General features: G+C 43.3%; 1 protein-coding gene and 1 long non-coding RNA gene across 9 annotated transcripts in view; both read right to left on the bottom strand.

Moving 5' to 3' along the window:
- Positions 1 to 219: 219 nt before the first annotated feature.
- Positions 220 to 8788, bottom strand: LOC137485640 (uncharacterized). Its single transcript, XR_011005409.1, has 3 exons — positions 8257 to 8788; positions 3444 to 3538; positions 220 to 2361 (listed from the first exon to the last, which is right to left on the bottom strand). It is a non-coding gene; the product is annotated as an uncharacterized lncRNA (long non-coding RNA).
- A 6655-nt stretch (positions 8789 to 15443) lies between these two features.
- MYL10 (myosin light chain 10) overlaps positions 15444 to 26021 on the bottom strand; it is a 49201-nt gene continuing 38623 nt past the window's right edge. For all 8 annotated transcript variants that reach the window (XM_068210290.1, XM_068210286.1, XM_068210288.1 and 5 more), the window contains 4 exons: positions 24898 to 25002; positions 21393 to 21471; positions 16436 to 16484; positions 15444 to 15688 (listed from right to left, as the gene is read on the bottom strand). In XM_068210290.1, coding sequence (XP_068066391.1) covers positions 15590 to 15688; positions 16436 to 16484; positions 21393 to 21471; positions 24898 to 25002 — 332 coding nt within the window. In that variant the 3' untranslated portion in view covers positions 15444 to 15589. The remainder of the gene's footprint in view (positions 15689 to 16435; positions 16485 to 21392; positions 21472 to 24897; positions 25003 to 26021) is intronic.

Here is a 26021-nt window from a genome sequence, read left to right on the forward strand (position 1 = left end):
ATCTGCTTGTGGCTGTGAGGAGCTTCAGCCAGAACCAGAAAATGAGTGCAGGTCACCCAAGCCTCACACATGGCTGGAGTGCAAGACTTCCATTCCATAATACCTTCCGACCATTTCTGTTGTTTTCCCCACTTTTCTCCCCCCTCTGCAGTCCCAATTGTCCATCTAAAATACCATTTGGCCTAAGGTATTGTGAGAAATTATGCTCACTTCCAAAAATTTAAAAGGTTTATGATATTTGCCTTTTAATTGTGAGAGTCAGCCATCACATTACTAATCTATCACAGTATCATTCAGATGTGGCTTCTGAAGCATTGCACAGTCTTAAGTGCTATATTCCCTTTTTTTAAGCTACACAAAGATTTTTAGAGGGTTTTGTTAAATGCTTTAATTGTAAAAATGTGTCAATTCAAGCCATCTTTCCAAGACATACATGCAAAGTATAGTAGGAGATACCTTTTATTTGATTAACTTCATACAGGAAAGCTTTTGAAACTTATACTTTCTTCATCAGCCTGGTGGATAAAAGCTAAGCCAGGCAACTGATACAGCACTGCAGAAGTTTATTAAATTAACCAATTAAACTGAGGCAATACACAATTTACAGAGGCCAAGGCAAACAATAGAAGGTGGAACACACTCCCGGGGCTGAGGCGATCCAGTCGTGTCAGCATTTCCTTTATGAAGCTACTTCAGAGTTATTGTGGGAGGTGTGTAATAAAAAAAAGAAAATAGTTTAAACCACTGAATTCAGTCATTCTTAGGGATTCCCAGACATGCCCAGGCGGATGGAAGAGCAAGATGCAAACCAGTTTTTCCCTAATTTTGTCACTCAAATTAGAAAGGAGGTGTGGCCTGGGGAAACAGGTTGGCAGTTCCAGGGGAAACAAAGGGAGGCTGGTTCTGCACAGTGGCCTGCTCCCGGCTGGGTGAGAATATGACCATAATGAAGGTGATTAATCAAGTGCTGCACGTTTGTGTGGGCTGAGACAGAGCCTGCCCAGTAACAGAGCCCTTTGTGGGGATGCAGCAGCATCCTGCCCTCATCCCAGCCACCCCACACCAAGAACAAATCACAAACACTGCAAAGCTGTTTGTGTCCCCAGAGCTGAAGCTGGTGTACCTGACCCAGGGATTTGTCACCTCTCCAGTGCTGAACAACAACCAAAGGGAATACTTTTCACAACAGGGAGAATCAAGTGGGAGCTGAGCTCCCCCAAACATTTGGGTGGCTGGCATCAAACATCAAATCCCAGTTCAAACCCCAATTTTAAAGGCTGCTCCTTCCCTGTGTAAACAGCACAGATTCTTTGGGTAACAAAGATCAGGTTCTGTGGGTAACAAAGATCCAGTGGTTTCACGTTGCATTTCACAGCACATGAAAACCTTTTCATGAGGTGCAAACCTTTTCACACAGGGAAAAAAGAAAGGGAAAAAAAAAAAAGAAGAAAAAAAAAAGAGACCAATATGGAAATACTGACACCACATTTACTGTAACAGCCTGATCAGCAGCAACTATAATTCTCCTTCAAAAGGTTACACTCACAATGCTTTCTTTGGCCTGTGTACCTTGTATATTTGCCTTGGTCTAACCGGTTAATTTATTAAATTAAGCTTCAGAAGTATTTAGTTGCCTGGCTCAAGCAGTTGGACACAATTTAAAGCTAGGTAGCCTGGCATGTGACCACAAGTTGTTTTTGGGATGCCATCTCCACAGTTTATTGCAGCATCCCAGCTCTGCTCTGTCTCCTCTCTGGAAACCAAACAAGCCCAGCTCAGTTCCCAGCAGCACAGAGCAGCCACAGGGCTCTGGGGAGGGGAGCAGATGGACAAACCAGGGGTAAATTGAATTATCTGAACCCCCTCAGTGTTGCAGCTCTGCAGCAGAGTTTAAAGGAGCACTGGGAAAGCACAGGGGTGGTTGGGAAGAGGCAGGATGCCATGGCAGATAAGGACCAGCCTGGAACCCAGGAGACCCACTGCTGTTCCTGCCTTTGCCAGTGGCCCACCACATGGCCCTGAAGAAGCAACTCCATGTGGTCTTTTTCTTTCCCCTGCTGCTCTTTTTCTGCTTTGATTATGAAGTTTTCCATGTGATTTCATCATTCTGTTTGTACAAAATATGTATTTGCATAACATCTCACACAACAAGGCCATGATCACAGCTGGGGCTTCTAGACATAAAAGTTATGAAGAGACATATTAGCAAATTCAGTGTGTTTCCATGCCCACTGTGAGTATTTTGTAACCAGCACTGGAGATTCTACCGTGTTGTTTTGCCAAATGACACAGGACAGAGGAAGGTCCTGCATGGAGAATGTTGGCTGATCCTACTCCTTGCAGGCAGGACCTGGGGGCCATCTTGGAGATGGAAAAGGAATTAATTATTTTTTAGGCTAACAGCAAAATCCTAGAACAGCTGCATAGCTCCAACAACCCAATAGTTTTCTACCCCAACCTCCAATTTCACCAGATCTTCTGACAGGATGTTGGTGCCTTCAAACCCAAATTCTTTGGTTTGGTCTCACATGGACACACTATTCAGTCCTAATCTAAACAAAGGCTATGCCTGAAAGAATACCTCACGGATCATCCCCAAAATAAACATTATTTCTGCACAGTGTGTGTCCCTTTATACTCATCTCCAAAATGGTAAACAGCCAATGAAGAGGAGAAAAGAAATAAAGACAAGTAGTGCCCAATCTCCCATGCCCCAGGTTTGCAGTGAACAACTGTGTGACCAGAGAGCTGCAACAAAAGGCACCTGAGCCAGCAACAGCAGCAGCAGGGCTGAGCTGGAGCCTCAAGTCCTGGCAGTAGCAGTGGCAGTGCCCCAAGAACAATACTTAGAAGGATTAAAGCAATGGCAGCAGCCCCTGGGGCTGTCCAAGACCTAGAAATCCCATCCTTCTCCCTGGGGAAGGTACAGGATTCCTGGTAGCACTCAGGAGTCTGGTCTTACAACCTACAGGAGGGAGAAAAACCAACTGTAACCTTTATGCCCTTCCAAAGCCCCACAGATGTCTCCAAAACAGAGGCAGAACAACGACACCAACAGCAAATGCTGCTGAACAGCAGGAAAGAAGCAGCATTTTCAGAGCTTGAATGTTTGACATTTGTCCTGTGAACTTAAATGCAGGTTGGATTTGGATAAGGCAATTCCACACAGGCCAGGAAAATAATGGATATGTGCAAGTTATCAGTGTCTACTTGGCAGTTCTTGGGGGTCTTGAAGGCTCCTGCAAAGCACCCACTTGCACAGTGCCAGGAATCCTAACAAAGTGCCACAATTATTCCAAAGAAAATCAGATGGGCAAGTGCAAAAGCAACTTGTTCAAGAGTTTACTGTGCCAGTGGCAAAATTTGGGACACTTAATCTTCACCTGGTTCCCCAGTGCATCCCACAGTGCCAAAGGGCACAGTCCAGCCGAGCCTGTGCTCACCTGCTCCTGCTGAGCTCAATGGAAATTCACCACAATTTCTGCAAAATTTGCAGCTGAGGTTCTTGCCAGGCAGAGCTGTGGCATTCCCTGCAGAACTGCAGCACAAACAACACTCACAGCTGGGGAGCTGGGATTGCAACACTCAGTGCTGTGCAGCACAGGGCACTGCAGCCATTCAGAATAAACCCTCTCACACTGAACGTTCCTTCCCTGCACGCTCCAGCTGAAGCTGGATGTTCTCTTCCTGATCTCAGTACCTGGGAGGGGTTTTTGTTGGTTTTCTCTTCATATTTTGAAACTCCTTAAATTAAAATTGTGCTTTTAAAAGGGAGGGCAGGCTGGATGGAGTCAAATCCCTGTTCCCTTTGGTGATTTGCTGCACAGGCAGCTGGGACAAAGCTGGCTGGGATGTCAGATTCCTGGTGCTTTAACACAACAGGGCCATTTCCCCCCAAGTATTTCTCTAAGAACTCAAAGATTTCCTTCTCCAGCAAACACCTGAGCAGAAATGACTCACCCACCGTGTTGGCAACTGGCACAGCCCTCTCAGCCCTGGTGCCAAGCCTACATTTATATTGTTGAAAAATACTGAAAAGGGGAATTTTCCTTCTGTGGCTTCCAAGAAGACTTGTCCATCTCTACTTCACAGAAACATTGAATGGCCTGAGCTGGAAGGGACCCACGGGATCATCCAGCCCAGCCCCTGGCCTTGCACAGACACCACAACAACCTCACCCTGGGCATCCCTGAGAGCATTTTCCGAACTCTCCTGGAGCTCTGGCAGCCTCAGGGCCGTGCCCATTCCCTGGGGAGCCTGGGCAATGCCCAGCACCCTCAAGGGGCAAATCTTTCCCTAATATTTTGCATAAATAGCAGCCCTATGCCTGTTTTTGTTAAGAGGGGTAAGAGATAAGTTGGGGTAAAGCATATTTGTAAGACCAGCCATACAGAAAAGTAATTTTTTTTCAAGCTCATGAAACGTTATAATGAATCTATCCCTAATCAAATCACTTTTTATTTTTTCTGCCTGACTTCCTTCAAAAATACTGCATATATATGATCATGGTGTGCATGAGCATGCATCTCTAATAACTTTTGAATGAGTTGGTTGCTTTCAGCCCAATTTGAGAGCGAGACAGGCGTTTCAGAGCTGTCACGTTGCCACAAGTTTCATGAAAACAGGCAACTGGATGGAAAAGAGAGATCCAGAGGCTGGAAATGTGCAGAGTGAGCTTAACCAGTGTCAGACGCTACAAAAATGACATTATAAAGGCACTGACACTTGGAAGAGCCTCCATGGAAAGTTACAAGCAGCCAAGAGATAGAAAGTCACAGTACACCAAGTCCTACCTGAATATTTATTCTGAAGGTTATCATAACAAAAGTAAAAAAATGTCTGGCCTTCAAGATACAGCACTCAAAGGAGCAGACAGGACAGCTAAATACTTCAAAGGAAGCCTACAAGCAAAAGTCTTACTAATTTTAACTAAATCCTGGGCTGGACACTCCTCTTACACCCATGTAATCATTAATTTCAGAAAAGTGACTTCTGATATACCCCATGGTAAGCCCCAGATCATACAAATCCACTCTTTATTGCCTCAGCAGTGCTGTTGAAAATCAATAGGATTACTCAGAATGGTAAAGTTAAGCACCTGTGAAAGTGTCTGCAAGACTGAGGCCTAAGGCCTGGTCTAGGCACAGCTTTTGTACGTGGAAACCTGGTTCAATTAAAGATTTGTTTCGTTTTTGGTTTTATTTTTAAAGAAAACAACAGAATAATTAAAGGCATACAACCACTTTAAAATGGACACATTTTTATTGCTATAATGGGAACTTCCAACAGCACAGCCATTCCCAGGTCACCTGTGCTGCTCCAACTGCACTCCTGGGGCAGGGAATTGTGCCAACCCTGTTAACAGCGGCCACAACTTCTACACCTTGAGCAGCTCAAGGAGCAGTGCCAGCCCACTCTGTCTACTCAAAGTTCTCCAGATAACTTATGGAAAGCACCTGAAGGAACAAGCAAGACCCATGTTTGAGGGACATTTGGTCTGGAGCCTGTCAAAAGGTAGGATTTTTTATTTTCTCTCTCCATAACTTTCTTGCTCTCCTCTGGGTGTGCACACATATGGAAAAAAGGCAACACCAAACGTACCTAAGAAACTTTTGAGTCAGACTTTCATGTGTGCAAAATTAAGGAAGGTGAAAAAGATCAAGATTGCCCCACAAGAAGACAACAAAAAAGGAGTGTGCATTCCGTGGAAAGCACCACAAACTTTAGGAGATGCCAGGAGGAAGAGGGGGTTGAACAGTGAACTAACATGTCTGGATTGCTAAGAGGTTAAAAAAAATGTCACACTTTCAAAGGAGAAAAAGACAAAAGACATTAAGAGTAAACAGGAAATTTGGGAAATCTATTTCACTCAAAGTAGCAAACATCTGGAATAAATTGTCAAGAACTTAAGACCATCAAAGCAAAGTATTAATGAGGTTAAGAGGCAGCTAGGCTGGAGGAGGAGACTGAGGAATACAGGGACAAAGGAAAGAGGTGGAGCTGAGAGAAACCTGGAGGCAACAGCCTCTTTAGCCAAAGGGCTCTGTTTCTCCCTCTGCCCAATACTTCCTTATCTTCTCATTGCTCCAGGGATAAAATATGGGGGGTTCTACAGGTTTTTGCTTTATGAAAAGGAAACAATTATTTTTTTCTTTTTCCCCCTAAGAATTCCATGCTGGGATCCATGACACGGTACATCATTGCTGAGTGTCCCAATCTTTAACTCTGAAAAGCACAAGAAAACCAAACACATGCTACCCCTTCCACCAAGAGCTTTCTGAAATCTGAAGTCTTCATCCCTCCCTTTCCCACTTCAAATTAAGAATAATTCTTACTTTTGTTTCCAAATGTTGCTTAAAGATGAAAAGCACCATCCCTTTAATAAAAGGATTTAGCAAACATCTCCATGGGTTCAAGAGCTGTCTTTTAAAACTTTTTGGTTTAAAGTAATTCAAACCAGGCTAAACAACACCTTTAAAGATAACAAAAACCAGTAGGCATAAATAAGGAGTCTAAGAAGGAAATACTTAGCATGACTTATCCTTTAATATCCAGATCCCTCTCTAGTAGGGATAATCAGAAAGCTGTGTTGGCCCTTACTCAAAAGAAGGGAGTGGTCTTCCATCTCTGTCTGGACTGTTATTAACTCTATTGGTTACATTCATGGTCATTAACATCCTTTAAAAGATGATCTTGGGATTTCATTTTCCACTTCCCATTATTGAGCAATGGAATATTCATAAAACAGTAGACGGAAACAACTCAGAAGAAAAAGAAAAGCAAACCTCCAAGTTCCCAACCCTGCCAGTTAAATTACACTAAATCAAGGATTCAACAGCAAATTGATTTGGGAGCGGCAGGATATATGCACACACATGAAAAAGCACACTGGGGGGGGATGGAGAACAATAAAACATGCACTTGCCTGTCCTCTGCTCTAATAACCACATGCAAACTTCAGCCAAGCCTGACAGAGTGGGAGAGGTTTCAAAGATATGAAGTTCCTGTGGGTTTCACAGTGCAGGCAGCTGGGTAAAGGACAAAGATGCACTCGAGGGCTCCACCAAACTCAAGTGTTTATGAGACACAAGAGAATCCACCCCAGCCTTCATTGTGGTCTAATAGCACAGGGCCCTCCTGCTGTTTGCTATCAGCCAGGCACCCACATCTGAGGAGTCAGTGTTTTATTGGGAACATCTGCTCTTGTCTTGGTGAGAGCAGCTGAAGCTGTGCCTCAGCCATTTCTCCATCAGCTGTTCCCAAATCCATTCCTGCCCCTGTCTGCCCACAGGGAGCCAGCAGGGCTGGTGGGAGGTCACAGGGAAGGCTGAGAGACACTTCCTCAGAGCCCTCCATGCTCCCACACAGTGCTGGGGCTTTATTTTTAACCCAAAGTTCAAGAACTATGCCTTGGTACTTGCAAGGAGCACTGAGTGATGCCATAGGAGTTTTGAATGACTGGACATGTTCAATGTTCCCGAGTTATTTGGTGACTTTAGCCACCAACATGGTGGTCATGAGAGGAGGGGTGACCTCTTCAAGGAAGTCGTTCAGACCCAGCACATCACCTCAGAGGTCTGAAGTGGCCTCTGGTCTGTCCCTTGCTACACTGAATGCAACAAAAGCACCAAAAATCCTGTTCCTCACATCAGCCCTTCCACAAAATGCCACCAATACCCACAGCAGTTAAACTGGCCCAGGCCTCTTCTTTTCCTCCCAGTCCTAACATGGAAAACCAATGACAGCAGAGCTTTGAGGAGCTCAGCTCCATTTTTTTGCACTGGTTTTACCTGGAGATTTAAACATAACTAAAGGGATCCATCTGGAATAAAAATAAGGATTTTTTTTTTTCCTCCTTCTTCAGCCAGGTACATGGTCAGGCAGCCTGGGCAGGTCCTGCCATAAGGACACAGGGCTTCACCCATCGCAGCAGGCACAAAATACAGGAGATCCCTAGCAGTAAAAGCAGGTGGTTGTTTTTCCAGGGACTTTAATGAGTGTTGTAGTGGCTGGAAAAGGTGATAAGCTTTCTGTGTTATATGAAAAGCCAGGGGGTTACTTTATATAATCAGCCACAGCTGACTAAACAGGGCACTGAAAGTCACTCACAGCCAAGGGAAGACAAAACAACAAAACCCCCACAACCTTCCCGTCCCTCCTCCCCAAAGAACCTGCTCCCCAGGCACAACCCCAGGGCTGTTCCAAGGCCTCCAACCCCCTAATTAAAATCCTCCTTGGAAAAAACCACCGGCTTACCTTGGCACGCCGAGGCCTCAGCTCCACCTGGGCTGTGCAGGAGCGGGGACAGCAGGGCAGGACACGGAGCAGCCCTGGGATGAGCCCTCCTCATCCTCTCTGGCAGCTGCCTTGGGGCAGGGCAGCCCCTTGGCATTAACAGCCCCCTGGTAATTAACCTGTGGGGCTGGAGGAGCTCCAGGAGTGGGACAGCTCCTGGTGCCTCCCCGTGTGTTGTCTCCCAAGGTACAGAAACACTGGAGCTAAGGAAGAGGTTTCAAACACGGTGGTGCATGAAATGCTTGCCAGTCGTGCTCAGCAGCAGCTCGAAGGCATTACAGTATTTAACAAATCGGGAGTTGAATTTGGCAAACCTGAAAATATTTCACATGGACTCATGAGGCTGCAGTTTAATGTAAAAATGCGGGTGAAAAAGCTCACATTCACCACAGGGGGGGGGGCCCTGGCCAGAGCCCTCAGCTGGTGGCTGCAGCTCGGTGTGGAAAGGTAAAACCAATGCTGGTGGCATTTGGTGCCACAGCAGAGAGGACACTGGGGGTCCCTGCCAGCAGCCAGGCTGTGACAGCCCCAGGGCTCTGCCCACATGCCACATATGTGTTTCACCTTGGAACAAAACTGGATTTTCCAGGGCAGTAACACACAGTATTTCAGCATTACCTGTTTGTACAAACCTGGGTGAACTGTAACACCAATTTTAAAAGAAATCACTGGTATTTCCATAAGGCTTTTTGCAATTCCAGACAAAATACAGATACTTGTACTTGCTTCAGCACTTGGTTCACACCAGTATTATTTTTCCAAGCATTAAGTTCTGTCACAGCCTTTGCACTCTCAGCCTGCTTGAGATCCTTGCTGAAACTGGCTAATGCCTGTTCTAAAAAAAAAAAACAAAAAAAAACAAAAAAAAAAAAAAAAAAAAAAAACAAAAAAAAAACAAAAAACCCCACAACAACCCTTTCTGGCTGCTATTTAATCTGCATCCTTTTTACATTGATATCTTAAAGGGTTTAAAATTAATGGAGATTTATCTCTTTCTGGCCTGTTAGAGGAAGGCTCTCCCCATCCCACCCTACTCTCTGGTCAAGAATTTTCTTCTTATCACAGCTGTGGTGGTACCTGCAGCACCTTAAAGGGACAAGGCTGTTTGGATCTCCCCTCACTTTTACATAAGTCCTCTTACCTCAGAAAAGGACGGCTTCTGTCTTTTAATCATTATTAAAAAAAAAAAATTCCTGCCTGGCCTGGCATCTGAGATCTGTATTCCTGCTGAAGCAGCTGACCAAACACAAGGTTGCTCATGTATTCTGCAAAAAATTTATGTTTCTCAGGTCAACAGGCACATTAAGCAATTATTTAAACTGAAAGGTACAGTAACAAATGGCAACAGTTCACCAGATAAGGAGTCAAGGAGGTATTGCCATGCTTGACTCTAAATACCTGAGTTAGCATTCCTGGGCTCCTGCTTTACATCCAGTGGGGCTGGACAGATGCTTGCAGGGGCTGAATCAGAGGAGAGAGGAGCTCAAGTGCCACAAAATGCCTGTTCAAGGACCTCTCTCCCTTCAGCCTCAGAACTCCTGCAGAGAGGAACCTCCTTGAATATACACTACATCCCAAGTGGCCAAAGTGAAGTCAATACACGTGAGGATCCCCCAAACTCCATAATTCTGATAAAATTTCCCAGATTTGTATGTCAGGAAACTCTTGTTTCAAATACTGTCCCACGTGTGCTTCAAGGATCCAGATTCTGGCTCCTTCCTATGGCTCCCAAACTCCTGAGTTTGGAACGGGTTCCATAGCAGGGAAGGGCCCTCAGCTGCTGCAGCTGGACAGACAGCTCTGCACAGCACCAGCATCCCAGGAGTGTTCCTCCATCAGCTGGGAGCTCATGTCCTGGGTTCACAATCTGTGGGATTTGGAGATTTTCTGATACAAGCCATGGGCTCCCCTCCAGGAATCCAAGTGGATTTATTCTTGCTATAACCCAGCTGGACTGAAGTTGGTTTTTCCCCATTCACAGTGGGAAATCCCCACTCCTTGGGCACAAGCATTGTCTCACCACCTCAGAGAGATGTGGCTCGTGGACATCCTGCTGGTGACCACCTGAATTCAAACAGACTGAGGAGGAAATGAGGTGAGGCCCAAAGGTGCAGAACTTTCTCTGTAGCTGCAGACAGGTTAAAGACCAGTGCCCCTGAGTACAGTTAAAACATGTCCAACATGAATTGTCATTGATAAAATCATTTCAAGATGACAAGGGAGAAGGAAAAGGAGGAGGATGAGACTGTCCCAGGGTCAGATACTGTTCAATATTAACATTTTGGAGGGTTAAACAGAGAAGACAGAATTTTTTTGGATGACGGGCTATAAGCTAAAGCAGCTTATGTGGAGTTTGGAGGACTGGGATAGAATTCAGAACAGCTTTAAATTGAAGGGGAGCTAGAAAGCCAACGAGATGGAATTAAAGATCAGTGCAGGTTGTTATATGTGAGAAGAAAGTAAAAGTCAAGGAGTAATTGGTCAGGAGAGGATCTGGGGTTCAAAGTGCAGCACAGATGGATCAGGTGCCACCCCAGAGCAAGGGCAGTGTCCTCTGGGCTGTGCTAACAGTGCTGACACCTGTAACATCAGCATCTCAGGGGTTTGCAGTGGGAAAGCACCACAGGGGATTGTCCAGACCAAACCTCCTGCTCAGAGCAGCATCAGGATTCCCAGGGCCAAATCCAGCTGGGTTTGGGATACCTCCAGCAAATTTTGGGAGCTCCACAACCTATCTGGCCAGGCTCTTCTGAGATCTGATCACGTTCACAGTCCAAAAGTTTAAAGGGGCTTTCCTGTATTCCAAAATGTCCATTGCCTCTCATCCTGTGCATGGACACTGCTGGGAAGAGCATGGATTTGCTGTACTCAGTCCCATCACCCAGCTCATTGATAAAAATATTAAATGCTTTTGGCATTGTTTTCAAATAGAAAAGGGAGGCTCCAGACAATCTACAGCTCATTAACATTTGTGAAAATTCAAGGTATGTCCTCAGATAACCCCTGCTGGCACATTACCAAGGTAACAGAGGCGGAGGGAATCAGATCTGAGGAACTTTCTGGGATAGACAGAAGAAGCTACAGGGGGATCAGAAACAAGCAGTTATTAAGGAAGAGAGGTCTGGAACAAACTTCTACCCACATTGCCTAGGAACATTCATAACCTTCAGTGCTGCTGAATCACAGTGGGGGGGGGATTGGTTTGTTTGGCTTTTTACAGACAACCAACCTCTGAAATAATTATTCCAATCTTGCTGGTGCTGGAATTTTGTGTCCAAGTTGGCATACAATGTTTAAAAACAAAATATGCACAAATTTAAGGTAATCCTAAAGAGAGCAAGAAAAATTAGGAGTGGAGAAAAGATTACTGGGAGGAAAAATTGGAAAAAGACTACTGAAAAAAGAAAACTAAACAGACTTCCACTGTGCTAACGTCATTACAGAGAGGATGCAAAGGATGAAATTGGCTTAATTTGCAGACAGAAAGATTTAGGTTAGGGGGAAAAAATGCATAAATCTAAGGCTAGTTTTGGACTTGAGGCTACCTATAGAGTTTAGACAGTTCAGACAAACGTTTGTAACAACAATCCTGCCTCTAAGCAGAACAACAAACTGGGGGTACTCATGAGAAGACTGTTTTCTCTGCAGTCTATTTCAAAGGCTGCTCTCCCCTTTCACAAGGTTTCAGAAAGGTTTATGGGATTAAACTTTCAAGAGTTAATAAAATACATTATCAATTCTACCCTGCTTCTTTGTTTTTTCTCATCCAAATGGCAGTAGTTTGTGAAAGGGCTGACACTGAAGAGCAACTGCCAGGGTTTATGCAAGTTCACTTCCCATCTGATTGTTTTAATGATGCCTGGTGAAAATCTGTTTTGTGGAATTAATCGAAGCTCTTTGTTCCCTTTGGTTATTTGAATCTGCCTCCAAACCTCATGAGCACAGTCCTATGTCCCCCTATGAAAGTGGAGATTGAAATGAAATTTGGGTTGATACAGGCTTGTTTTGAAATCTCGAATATTTTCATGATGCTTATCTGAACATTTGTCCTTCCCCTTTATAGAAGGGGAAGCATGACAACCTCAAATTGTCTTTCATGGTGGTCCAAGGGTCCAAGGTACAACCAAATTTGTGGCATAGTCCTACCCAAAGATCTCCTCAAGCAATCTGCAACAGGCTCCTCAGCTGCACTGCCCTTGAAGTGCCATAATTCTGGGGTAAGAGACAGAAAAAAAAAAAGTGAGAAATGGGTTTTGAACCAAGATAAAAGTGCAGCAACAAGGAAGGAGCAGAACTGCAAAAAGCCTGAAGGCACACAGGGTCAGATGGAACCTGGGGCTTTGCACAGCCACAAACCACTTCAGAGGGTCTCCAGAGCTCTGCTGGTTGGGAGCACCCTGGTGGTGCTTCACTGTTTGGTGCTGCAGGGCATCACAGCTGCACCCTGGTTTGGTCCCACCAGGAACCAAAGGGAATTTGGACTGAATTCTAAGCTGAGCCTCTGGTTTAGCTTCCTCCAAAAGTTACCCAGGTTGCTCAAGGTAAGTAAAAGCAATCAAGTGATTTGGTTCAAAATTGCAATCCAAACTAAACCTTTCCTCATGATAAAGCCTGGCTCGACTTAATCCATGCTCAGGTGGTCCTGCTTTCCATCCTCCCCACAGCTCCGTGCTCCTGCCCCATCTGCAGGTGTGAGGGAGCCTGCAGCAGGACAAGGTAAAGTGACCTCAGCAAGATCCAAACAAGGCAGAACTAAAGAGGGATGTCAGCTCCCAGAGCCCAGGAAGGCAATTTAGGGAGCAAAGAGGTTTCTTCTCAGTCAGCACCTGCTGTGTGTGTTTGAACCCAGTGCTGACTGGAGAGAGGGAGGGAGGGAGGGGATGCAGCCAGGGGAAGGGGAGAACATGGAACTGCTCAGACCAGACTCCCATCAGCCTGAGAAGTCACAGAAGTTGCAATGGAAGAAGTCATGCAACAGCTACAGATGAAAAAGAACTCATCAAAAACTGTGCTTTGATGGAGAAGTGTGACCTCATCTTTCAAGAGCATTATCCTCCAAGTTTTTGCCTACCAGCTTGCATGAGGAAAAGTAAATCTCTCTAGATTGAAGGCCAAAGGTAAGTCTGTGTGCTGTTTCATCTCGTCTTCAGCTTCATTCTGAAATCTTTACACAGTGTGAAAACCATAAGCACTGTCTGACATCTGATGCCTGAGTGACTTCAGCTCAGTACTCATTTGGTGGGGAATGTGATTTTGTGAGGCTTATACAAGATAGCATTACACTTTGTACATGTGTTTGTGCCACACAAGAGCATTTCACAGACCCACCTCTCAAAAAATTTCCAAATTAGGTCTGCAAATGAAACATCCACCCCATGAGCAGCTCAGTTCTTTGCTGAGAGGAGCTGTCACTTCTTGGGTCTGCAGAAGAGCCTAAAGCAGAAGCTCATACATAAATCACCTTTTTGACTGTGCCAACAGAAAATCCGCAACCTCCGTGACTTCCCGCTGCCAATCTACAACCCCGTCCCACAGGCAGTGGTCATAGACCTGTGAGGAAAAACATTCTGGGGAGAAAAAACCCATTTGTGGGAAACATTGGTAAAAGCTGGGCTTGTCCAGGAAAGCTCAGGAGGTGGAAGGACAGGTCATGTGGACTCTTGCTTTGCAAGAAGATTTCTGAGTCACCAAAGCCGAGTGAGGCTGCTCATTGTGTTGGGAGGGACAGTTTTGGATGTTGCTTCAATTCTTACAGGACCAGGGGGCAAGAAGTCCTAAAGCCTTGGACACATATCCAGCAAGATTCCTTCAGGAAATGAGCTAATTTTTGCCCCAGCTGTGTCCACTGATATATTTAAAAGAGATAATACCTACTGGATACAATTGGGAATCAACTTGTTATACTGGAAAAGCAGTGCTGGTGCACACAGCTTCTGCATGCAGGGGCAAGGGGAAGTTTATTTTATGAATTTTCTGTGGGCTAAGAGCCTTCTCACTCAAGTTGTTCTCTATTACTCAAGCGCACAGAGTACAGGATTTTGCTGGAACAACAGAAAGTGCAGGTAGGGGTGAATGTCACATCCCTGAGTCATGCAGATGTTAGAGCTTTCTCGTGGAATTTCTGCCCCTCTTGATGAGGGCAGAATTCAGCACATTGCCCTCAAGTTCTCTTCCTACAAAGCCTAGGAAGATGGAAACAGAAAATAAGTGGCTTGTTGCTTCCTCTCAGTGTCTGTGGGACTGTGGCTCCAGCAGCACTGATGCACAAGGAAAGCATTTTCATGAGCTGTTAAAACAGCAGAAACTTGTTTTCCCTTGGCTGCAGCATCCTTCTGCCTCCCACGCAGGAAGTGTTCATGCAATATTCCACATAGGCAGAGTATGTCCCATTCCTAGAAGTCCAAATACAAGAAACTGTAGCCCATTTAAAAACCAGGCTGCTCTTGGAATAGAAAAGTGAGAGGTAATCTGCTTTCATGGGCTGCAGTTCCCAAATTGTCCTCTTTGTCCCTAGACTTGATGATCTTTGGCCAAACATGTCCTTGACGTGTGTGTCTCACCTGTAACCCAAGGATGATGGCCAAAGGTGACAGACCAGGGGTTACCCTTGTGTCTTGGACAACCTCCTCCACATCATAAAGATGTCTCTGAAGGAGGAAATTCATTATTCCTGCATTCTCAGTGCACCTAGGTGAACTTCACTATGAGAAAAACAGGCAATATTCCACTATTTCTGCTCTTTTGCACCAGAGCAAATGAGTCAAGTGGTTTCAGGAACTGGCCACATCACTGAGATGGGGAGGGCATATTCCATATTCACAAGAACCTAAGACTGTTTTATTTACACTTCCATTGCTAGGGGCTGTGGAATGGAACATAATTCTGTTTGCCAGACACTCTTCCTGGTGCAATAAGCTAGAGGAATTCTCAATTAATACATGGAGCTTATGTATAAAAGACAAGAGGTTAAATAAGACTGCAGTGACCAATGGACCATCTGGTGAACATTAGGTTTGTCAATAAATCACAAAAGCACCAGTTCATCAAGAAAATTCCATTTTAAACCACTGACAAGAAAAAAAAATGGGGAAAAAACCCTCACAAAATTGGTATTTTGATATTTTATAAAAATAGGAGCATTAAATAACTTTAATCTATTTTCAATTATTTTATTGGTTCTCTTCCAATGACCACACGGCTTCACATCCTTGGATGCTTAGCCCTTTGTCTTGTACACAAGAGCATCATGAAATAACTGGGTGCATCAGCACAGGAGAAGCTCCTCTCTTTGCTCTCAGTCTTTCTCCTCACCATGGGTGATAACATAGCACAGGTTCTTATAGTCAAGGTTCCCAGAGACATCTGGAGGGAAAGCAGCAAACATCTGGTTGATCTGCCAAGCAAACAGAGAGGTGTCACAGGCTGTGGGACAGCAGCATGAACAGCTTTTCATTTTACACCCAGCTCAGCTCCCTGCTGCCCTGCTACTTTAACCACCATGGAAAAGTTTTCCTTGGGCTTGGTAAAGTTGAAACCAGAATTGGAACATGACTGGTTAATGAAGTCCTGCTAGAATCCCACAAGTTCCCTGTTGAAAAGAGCTCTCCCTGAAAGCCAGGTAAGCCCTGGCTGATAAATGTACAGTCCAGTCTCTGTTCTGACTGGAACAGACTGTCCACTCTGTTCTTTCCACAGTCCAACTCCACTCCATCTCCTCTTCTGATAATAAAATCCCCTTAAATTCCTCCCAACCAGCAGAATCCATGCTCAGTCTCACACAAACCACCAAGTCAGTCCCTCGTTTCAGATTTCAAACCAAGTAACTCACAGAAATGGAAACCAGAGCACAGTCCCCACCCAAATCCACTTGGACTCCAGTAAATCCACTGCCCAGCTGCCCATGGGGAAGAACAGCACGAGATAGGCCACACTTGCACTTGGATGGGAGTCCAAAGAATCTATCTGACTTTGATTTAGCCATGGAGCTCTTCAGAAGAGACGCATGAATTGTTTCTAATTGCCAGAGCTGGCATCAACCTCCTCTCAGTCTGGACTTCAGCTAAATTCATGCATTTAAAGAGGGGCAAGGACTTTACTGCTGAACAGGAGCTGGATTCCTGTTTTAAATAAAGTTCCTTACCTCTTCTTGACTGAACCGGTCTGCCTGTGTCATGAGCATTTCTTTGATGCTGTTCAAATAAAACGAAATAACCTGATTAAAGGGTGATAATGGCACATGACAATTCAGATGGCAAGATTCCTCCTGAAGTTGCATGAAAGAAAATCTGTGTGACTGCATAAATTAGAGCTGTTAATCCTTACATCATATTGTAAGAGATTTTCTGTGGGCACCCATCAGTGTCAATGCCTCGCTCTGCCAACTTATTTCTCTTTTGTGACATTTTATAGAGGTTTAAAATTGTTTAAGGTTATTACTGTAATTGAAATACAGCAATTTTGTATGCTTATCTTAACCTAATATGGTAGGTTTCCTCACTTGCTGCTTAAAGTTTGGATCACTTAACAAAACCAAAAGAGAGGAATATTTTCTGTAAAATCTGAGGATGAAAGGAACAGAGCATGAAATGAGAAGGAGGACTTGAAAGAGAACTCCAGCCGCTACTGCGAGTCATCACCCGAGAATCCTTGATTTGCATGCAGCCATTCCCAGAGGAGCTGTGGAGCTGCATGAGCCCTGGTGTGTTTCACGGTGCACTGTCTTGATCTGGAGTCACAGAACGGTAACACGGAGCTTATCCCACACACAATCTGCATCCCGTGCAATTACATCAAAGAGAATATTTTGGGAGCAGGCTCTCAGCTGATTTACCCTCTGTTTTAAACCCATTGTAGGAAGGCAGTTGAGCATGTAATTTTTTTTTTACCTAAGTTTAGAGGTGAATATAAAAGCCAGGAAGATTTTTTTTTTTCTATTCTAACCCCTGTACATAAAATGTCTTTATACCTCCCCCAGTTACTCCTGTACTGAGGGCAGCACATGCACCATGTGCTGCAACATCCACCAGTATAAACTCACTTATATTCACATAAACATCCCTTCAATAACACCAATAATTTCCTCTTCCTGTAGAAGAATTCCTTTATTAATCTCACAGTTTTCATTCACGCTGAAGAGGCAGAGTTGTCTCCTTTTGTCCCTACCAAATGTATTTATACCTTATCAGACACAGTTCTGGAGCAGTAAAACAAACTGTAAAGCTGTGATAACAGGTGAGCAGTGTGTTGTACAAAAACGAAGGCTGAGGCAAATATAGAAATCTGGTTTGGTTTGTAGATTTGAGAAAAAAAGCTGCTTTTTTGAAGAATTTGTTGTGGGGAGAGTGAGAGTGGCATCTCTTCTGGAAGAAGCCCTTTCTGCTTTTTAAAGGGAATATTTAAAACTATTTATAATAGAAATCATGCCTGAACAGGAACACTTCCAGGGGAGCAAAATTCACCTACTGTGGGAGTAGATGTTCAGGCAAAGCAGTAAATCCTCCCTTTCTGCTCCCATACACGGTACATGAGAAAAGCCCCCCACACCAAAGTGCAGTTTGGGTGGCAAAGCTACAGTGGCAGTCACAGCTCTGAAAAAATATTTCTTTCCAGGAAAAAGCTACACATCCCAGTTTGTGGCAGGGGCACATACACTTTTGCAGCTCTTGTTGGTATAAAGTGCCCAGAAAGGGAAAAATTGAAAACAGAGGTTTCTGGGCAATAACTAAGGATCTTACCCACAATGACAAGTGTGAAAATATCTGTGCAAGCTTTGGGAACAGACAGAGCTTAAGCTATTTGGTATATTTTTCCTGTGTTACATCACCATTCTCTGTAGTTAGCAAAGTTTCTTCATCTCTTTGTCTCAAGTTTCTGTTTCTATTCTGTTCCTCTGGCCTTTTGGTATGTGACTGCATTTTTGAAGGCGAATTCTCAAATGATCAGTGGGTGCAAGAGGAGAGAGATGATTCCCCTCAGCATAAATTGATCATTGGATATATATGCCCTGGACAAACAGCATTAGCAAATGCAAATAGGAAGTGTGATCCAGGAAGGAGCTTGGTGAATAGAAGGAAGCACTTACAGCAGTTTTGTCAGAAGTCACAAATAAACTTCATCACAAACAAGCCTGAATTAAAAAGAGATCTGGGCACTGTGTGTCTTCTATTCACATGCTTAAAGTATTTAGGGGAAAAGAAAAGATCAAATATCTAATTATAATCTTCTGATGCACAGCCCAGTAGGCTCTGGCACACTCACAAGGAAGAAGGACAGACTAAAGGATCTATGCACAGTTTCCATTATTTATTTTATAGGGAAACAAACACTCACCATTTCCAAAGCCAGAAATTATGCACTTTTTTTCTTTTTGTATCTTGTTTTCTTTAGAAATCTTATTTTCTTCTCAAAAAATACCCCAAAAACCAAACCAAATCCCCTCCCCCCCAAAAAAAATCCATTTGCCTTGACTTAGGGGTCTAAATGTTATCCTTTGTCCTGGCTCACATCATTTTCTTCTACAGTTACAAATACCTTGTTGGATTCTGATATTTTAAAAGCCTTTTTAAAAATTATCTGTGAAATCTCTGGGACATTTTTGGTTTTCCTCTGGGTTTGCCCTTTCTACAGTGCTGTCTTGGAGGAAACCAGGTGAGTGGGAAGGAGCAGAGCTCTACAGCTACGGGGAGAATCATCTCTAGCTCAGCCAAACACCTCCAAAGTCCAGCATGCCTGGGACCTCTTCCATCCCCCTGGGTCCATTTTCATTTGGCCCAAATCTGAAAAGTTTCATTGGCCTCAGCATTAGGCACAGTTGGTGTTGGCCTGACTCACTCTGCCCCATGAGTGGCATTTGGGACTGAATCATCCAACTTTTCCAAACACTGCCCCAGTTTACACCAGCTGAGATTGGGACTGGGAGCTTTTTCTCTTTTTGACATCATGCTGTGGGAAGGGTTTTATGTGTGGTATAATGATGCAGACAAACAAAGTCTGTCATTGAATTTGGAAGTAAGTTATAAACTCCTGGAGCTTCTGGAAAGGTTAGAAGTCTCCATCCCAGCTACCATCACATGGACTAAGTGAGTCATTTCCAGACTAGAGGTGAAAACACGCAGAGGGAAGAGACATAAAAATCCCCAGAAGGATGTTAACTCCATGAACATAAAAATGAAGTTCTGATTAAAAGGTCAGCATGGCTGGTTTTGCAGAGAAACATTCCAGGATTTTTTAATACAGAGAAATATTATTTATTAGCATTAACTGTCACATTGAAATGGCTGCATGAGCCAACAGAAAAATTATTTCAAAACTTCAAATGTCTACATTTTGGAAGCATATGAATAGAAGTTAAACCTCCAAGACATCCACAGAATTGATTTAATGGTTTGTTCTGTAATGATCAACATTACCCTCGGGTCTAATAAGTAAACATTATGCTCTGTTGTGGTGATGAACTAAAACAATTGTCTAATGTTAGCAGTGCAGTGGGGGTGGGGACAAGGTTGACCTTTTCCATCAAGGAAAAATAAAATATTTCTCTCTCATCTTCATTTTGGAGTGTGATACTGCATTCCTAATTTGCCCCAAACTCCAATTGGCTTCCAGCATCCAAGGAATGTAGATCTGGACACAGGGTGGCAAGCTGCAGATTTTGTATGCAGGATATTGTTACAGATAGTGGTGGGAAATACAACATTTCATGGGTTCTGGAGTATCAGAAGTTCGTATTTCATGGCTGTGATTTCACTACTGTTTGATCTGCCCTATTTGGCAGCAGGCTACATTTATTCTGTTGTTTGAGTCACTTCTGATATGATCCCCTGACTGTTCTTCCCAAGCTCTTTGGGTGATGTTAACCTCAAAACCATCAGGACAACTCTTAACCCTCTGTTCCTTCTGATTGACTGCTACATCCACGTGTGTTTTAATTAATTTGGAAGTTCTTACTCAAAGGACTGTCTCTCTCATTTTGCATATTGCAAAAGTTCTCAGACCCACTAGGGTACTGCCATAGAAAACCACCTTGGTAAAGGAAAGAAATATTGTACATGAATCTTACATTTTCAACTAACTTTCATCAATTATTGCAGATAATGTCATGGAAATCTCCATGGGGTTCTGGTCAGAGGCTATAACAACATAAGCAGCAATAATTGTTGTAAATACAGTTTTGTAACTCATAGTTCCCTGATAAATTTCCTATACATATCATGCTTTATAAAATCTACCTGAAATGGCTGCTGCAGTAGAAGTACAGACCCCAAATTTACCATGAAATGTCAACATATGAACTAATTTGAGCATATGCATAAATCTAGGTACATAAAACACTTCTGTGGAGCAATAGGTGCAATCTCCTCATCCCCTGCCCTGATTTGATATAATTTATCTCACTCACCTGAAAGTCCTGCTTGCACCATTCTGGCAGAGCAAGGAGGGTTTGCATTTGTGCAAATACCTCTTAAAGTCCTTTTACATTACTTTGTTGGTGCAACAGGATGTGAATACAAATTAAGTTCTGCCTCCTTATTTTAAAATAGTCATATTGACAATAATTGCCAGATTATTAATAGTATTATTTGGTTTGGCTCTCACTGTATCTAGTGGAATTTTACAGCAAATTATTTCTAGAAGCAGAAGGCTCAAATGATAAACACATAAAAAGGAAAATGTCCTGCACTAAAACCATATCTCAGAGTTAATTAAATTGATCACTTTTTTAAAGAGGGGAGTAGCTTTCCCATTTTAGTCAAGCACTGAGAGTTAGGCACCAGACATTCATTTTAATTTTACATATGGAGTTAATTTACAAAGAGTCATGTGTCAATTTATATCCAGACCTTCAAAAAGAGGCTATCTAATGGCCTACATGTGATTATATTTCCGTTGGCTCTTGCAATGTCTGAAGACAATAACATCTCCTTTTGGTATACAAATACATTCATACAACAGTCCAGATTTTTAACTCTGATTTACAAAGCTAAATGTTTCTCTGCCTCTTATAATGCTGTGAAAAATACAGCTGTTAAGCAGTTCTTTAAAACTCTGCAATTATTATTATTGTTGTTATTCTTCTAAAGGATTTGAAATAAACTTACTAGTCTGCCTTTATGCGGCCTTTTCCTTCTGGGTCGAAAATCTTAAAAGCATTCAGAATGGTTTCTTCTGGGTCCGTGCCTAAAATTAATGAAATATAATTTAGAAGCCTGGATGTATTTCTCTGGCTGCAGAATACTTGCTAAGTAATTACATTCACTTGAAAACAGTGCAAAATGGAGAATTCTGCAGTTGTGGGTTTGAAGAGAAAGGTTCCCTAAGTCGGCAGCATTTGTCATGTCAGATAAACAATAGAGGTGAATAGTTCAATGCTCAGAAGCTTAAAAATAATAACTCATATCTATTCTATGTCTGCAGGAGAGAAAACTTCCAGGAACTTGTCTCCAATATCAGTACCCAGAGGATTAGTGGCTTTCAGAAATGAAAATATAACAAACTGTTTCCCTCACTGGCTTCCTTTAATCTTGCACTGTACGTTCCTTTTAAAAACACTTTTTGATGTTACTTGTTCTTGGCCATATAGAGAAGAGGTTATTTCCCTCACTAAGGGAAATGGAGCTCATCATAAAATCCAAATGCCAATGGAATGCAATGGAAACAGGATGATCAATGTGAGATGGTGATCTGCACTTAAATCCCATTGTGCCCTTCCCATTAAGTGTCTCTTCATTAAGTGTTACTTACAGAAATAAGATGGTTTAAAGAATTAGACTGTGGCTACAAGATTTTCCCTCTGCTCTTAGCTGGGCCACAGATTTTTGGTATGACTTTAATATCCCTGTCCCTCTGTTCCCAGCAGTAAAATGATTGTAATGGTCTTCCTTTTCTTCCTTCCATTATCTATCCCATCTCTTTAAACTGGAAAACATTTGTGTCAGGGACTCGTTTTCACAGTGCCTTAATCTTGGCTGGGGCTTCTGACTATTCTGTAATACTGCAGATTCTGAGTAGACTCATTTTCAACCCACACCAAAGGATACACTGTGTACTCTGTTTCTGACTATTCCCCAATATTTCAAAATATTACCAAAGTATACACAATACAAATCTTTGTAACTGTAGGAAACCAAATTTACAAGCAGATGAACTGATTCCATGGGCAAACTGAAGCTATTTGGTATGCTGAAAGAGTGATTAAAAAAAGGATACAACACAAAGGGGTTGCAGATTCAAAGTTTGTTTCAAAGTTTGGCAGAGGTAGAACCAGAACAGAAGCCAGCCAAGGTTCCCTGCTCTACAGACTCTCCTGATGCCTTCACAGTTTGCTTTGTTTGAAATATTTCACAAGGATTAGCAGGGTCCTACAGGATATAATAGTGAACACACCTCGGACTGGATGGCCTCCTCCTTGCCACACAATAGCCATGTATATTATTTTTGCCAAGCTGTAGGCGATGTATTCAAACTGCAATGAATCTGTGATCAATACAAAGAGCATTGGTGTTTAATGAGTGTTTTGATTGTCCCATGAAGAGAAACATCCCCCAGCTCCGAGGAGAGGGCTGCATTTTAAGTAGTCACCGCTGTGGGGGGGATTTTTTTTCCCTTACTGTGTTTTACATTTTCTACTCTGTCATATCCTTGGACTTTGGCTTTGAAGAGAAGCAATGCAGCAGGCATTCTTTATTGATTAGCTGGTAAATAAAGTGGTTTCTTTGATGTGCGGCATCTCTGTTTTCTGTACAAATTGTATTATTCTGACTCCCTGTAGAAGCAGCTCCATGTGGTTGGCATTAACATAAACCGAGTTTTGTTAGCTGTTCATCTGGCATCATAATCTCAACATACAAAGCTAAAGCTCATCCTGAAAATCCCAGCTTCCCCTTTATGACAGAAATCAATTATAGCACAACAAATTTTACTTAGAAAGCACCTTTCACCAAATTCTCTGAGTGGTACTTAGCTAATAAAGAGTGTTGCAAAATTGCCATATCCACTTCCTCTAGCCCTTTCTCCCTTTCTAATTGCACTACAAAGGCTCTTCATCCCAATTAGTTTTGATTGGGAATGTGCAGTCTTTTGGCTTTGCTTCCTTTGCATGACAAACCCAACCAGAAGGGCATGACAAGCGCAGCTGTGATTTTCCCTTCACCAAATGGAAATTATAAAAACCCTCCTCCTTTGCTAGTAGCCAACAGGAAACCTGCAGACAAGAGGGTTCTGCTTTGCCATTCACCTTCCTGTGCTGGCTCTGCTTTTAGGCCACAGGATTGGCAGGGCCAGAGGCTTTGCCAGCTCCAGCAACTTTATGGGGCAAGGGGGAAGAGGGGAGAGGAGGAAGAGGGGAGAGGAGGAAGAGCTCATTTCCATGCTCACAAATAGAATGGGCAGCAGGGCCCTCCACAAAAAAAATTCACATATCTCAGGAGGAAGAATATAGAGGAGGGCACTCCCTACTCTGCCAGAAGTCACCTGGAATGTCCTGGCGGAGGTACCACACACAGGCTGATGTCTGGGCAATAAAATCCCCTCCTCAGTCAGCCTTCTCCATCAGCCCTCGTGCTTCCCAGACTTCCTGCCCTCTTTAGCAAGAGTGTCTTTCTTCCAGAACCAACTACATGAATTCTTTCTTTCAGACCTCTCTGTTTTCTATTCCAAGCATAGAAAACCCTTCACTGGAATTGTGTTCAGCAATACAAAGCCAGAGTCCATCAACAAAACAATAAATGTTTTTAAGAAGATAGCATCAGATTTTTCCATTTTTCTATTCATTAGTTATTTTTACAAACTTCTGGAATGCGCTTGGCTAAGGCCAGCCTTGCTTTGAAGGCTTTCACCTTTCTCTTATGCCTGCAGGAAGATGACTGGAGTTCTGTCTTGGCCTCATACCCCCTCTCTTGCAGTTTCCAGCCATTAACTGGAGAAGAAACATGACTAAATTACCAGCTCACACAGCAAATTTACTACCCACATTTCCTGAACTTCCCACAGTGTTCCCTATATATTCTGTGGCAATGGGTAAAATCCCTCTCATTTTCATTGTAAATCCAATGAAATTTAATTATTTCAATTTATCTACTCCATTAAGGGTTATTCAGTGAAATCTTCACCTAATGGCAAAATCACTGCTGATCTCAAGTGACACTGAGGCTGGGCCACTGAGTTACAATGAATATAGAGAATGAGGGAAGCCCATGTTTGCTTAATGTGACAAAGGAGTGCAAAAAGGGTGGGTTTTTTAGAAATACTTAAAACCAGCTAACACTGGTTGTGCTATGACTAGAGCATGAGCATGAGTTCAGCCCAGGAGCCTTCTGATGGTGAATAACTCCCCTGCACCGTGCTCCAGGCTGTTGAGGTTTCATCACTTTCTGGACCCCAACTCTGCCCTTTCATGTTAGCTTGTGTAAGCTAAATCACACCTTTGAATTGTCCTTGCACCATCCCTTAGCCTTTCATTCTTCCCCTCTCTCTGCAAAACTGGAGATCCCTCCTTGCCTCTAAGCATCGTTCTGTGGAGACATTATTATAATTTGCAAGGTGCTGAGATATTTCAGTGCTGAGGATCTTTGACAGATACCTCTCCAATCCCCCAGAGGTACTTACCTTTCAGCTTTTCCCCAAACATAGTAAGGAAGACAGTGAAGTTAATAGGGCCTGGCGCCTCCTTCACCATGTCTTCAAGCTCTTCATTCTTGACATTCAGACGACCTGCAGCAGAGATCATTTTTCATAATAAATCACAAATTGTGTTTCAAAAAACGATTCCCATTCATCTCCTCCCACTGGGGACCTCAGGGCTCTGTGCAACTTTGCTAATAACATGGTAGAACACAACTCCCAAATACCCCAGTGGAAAAGAAATTGGCAGAGCTGGCTCTGAGATCAAAGGGTGACTGAAGGAGCAAGAAGGATAAATATCACAGACATGGCCAGCAGTGGACGAGAGAAGGAGAACTTCCAAATAAACTGCTTTTTGAGTTGGGGCTTTTATTTTTTTTTACCTCAGGTGAAATATGGGCCCCACTGATATTAATATAGCAGAGATCAAAGCGACTGAAGTGAATCCAAGGTCTCAGACTTTGCCCTCCAGTATATTGAGACACCTCTCTGAGTAGAGGGCAGATGGATGAGCTGAGTAGTGGTATCCCTTCCCCATCCTTGTGCAGCCCTATTGATGAGAATTTAGACCCTGGCAACCCTCCTCAAATCGAGTGGTAATTTGCTGTGAATGTACTTTATAGGCATTGAAAGGCTTCACTAAACAGGAAAGATAGCAGAACTTGGCCTTAAGAAATAAATATTTCAGGGTAACAGTAGCTACAGGCCAAAGTTTGCAAACCTCATTGTCACAATAAAGAGTTCAGGAGCTTCTGCTCCTTGCACTGACTCTGCTGGCGTCTGATTCCACCCCGGGGAGCACTAAAGATTCTTATCAAGCTCTTTTTAATAAGCTCCAGATGGCAAAAGCCCAAATGCCTACATCACTGTTCAAGCCTCAAATGTTGCAGCAAGGATACATCTCCAGGTTTGGGATCATGGGCGCTTGAATTTTTTTCTTTCCTAGGGAAGATTTGCTCTAATCTGCTTGATATTATCAAGATTGTGATAGCCATGGAATGGACAATACCTAATCTCATGACATGCACATTTCACCCCACACAAACTCTCAGCAGCACAGAACTTCACACGAAGCCCTCCTAGGTTTGTGTGGGCAGAGGAGGCAGCTA

Source organism: Anomalospiza imberbis, chromosome 20 (genome assembly GCF_031753505.1).
Source record: "Anomalospiza imberbis isolate Cuckoo-Finch-1a 21T00152 chromosome 20, ASM3175350v1, whole genome shotgun sequence".
Lineage (NCBI taxonomy): Eukaryota > Metazoa > Chordata > Aves > Passeriformes > Viduidae > Anomalospiza > Anomalospiza imberbis.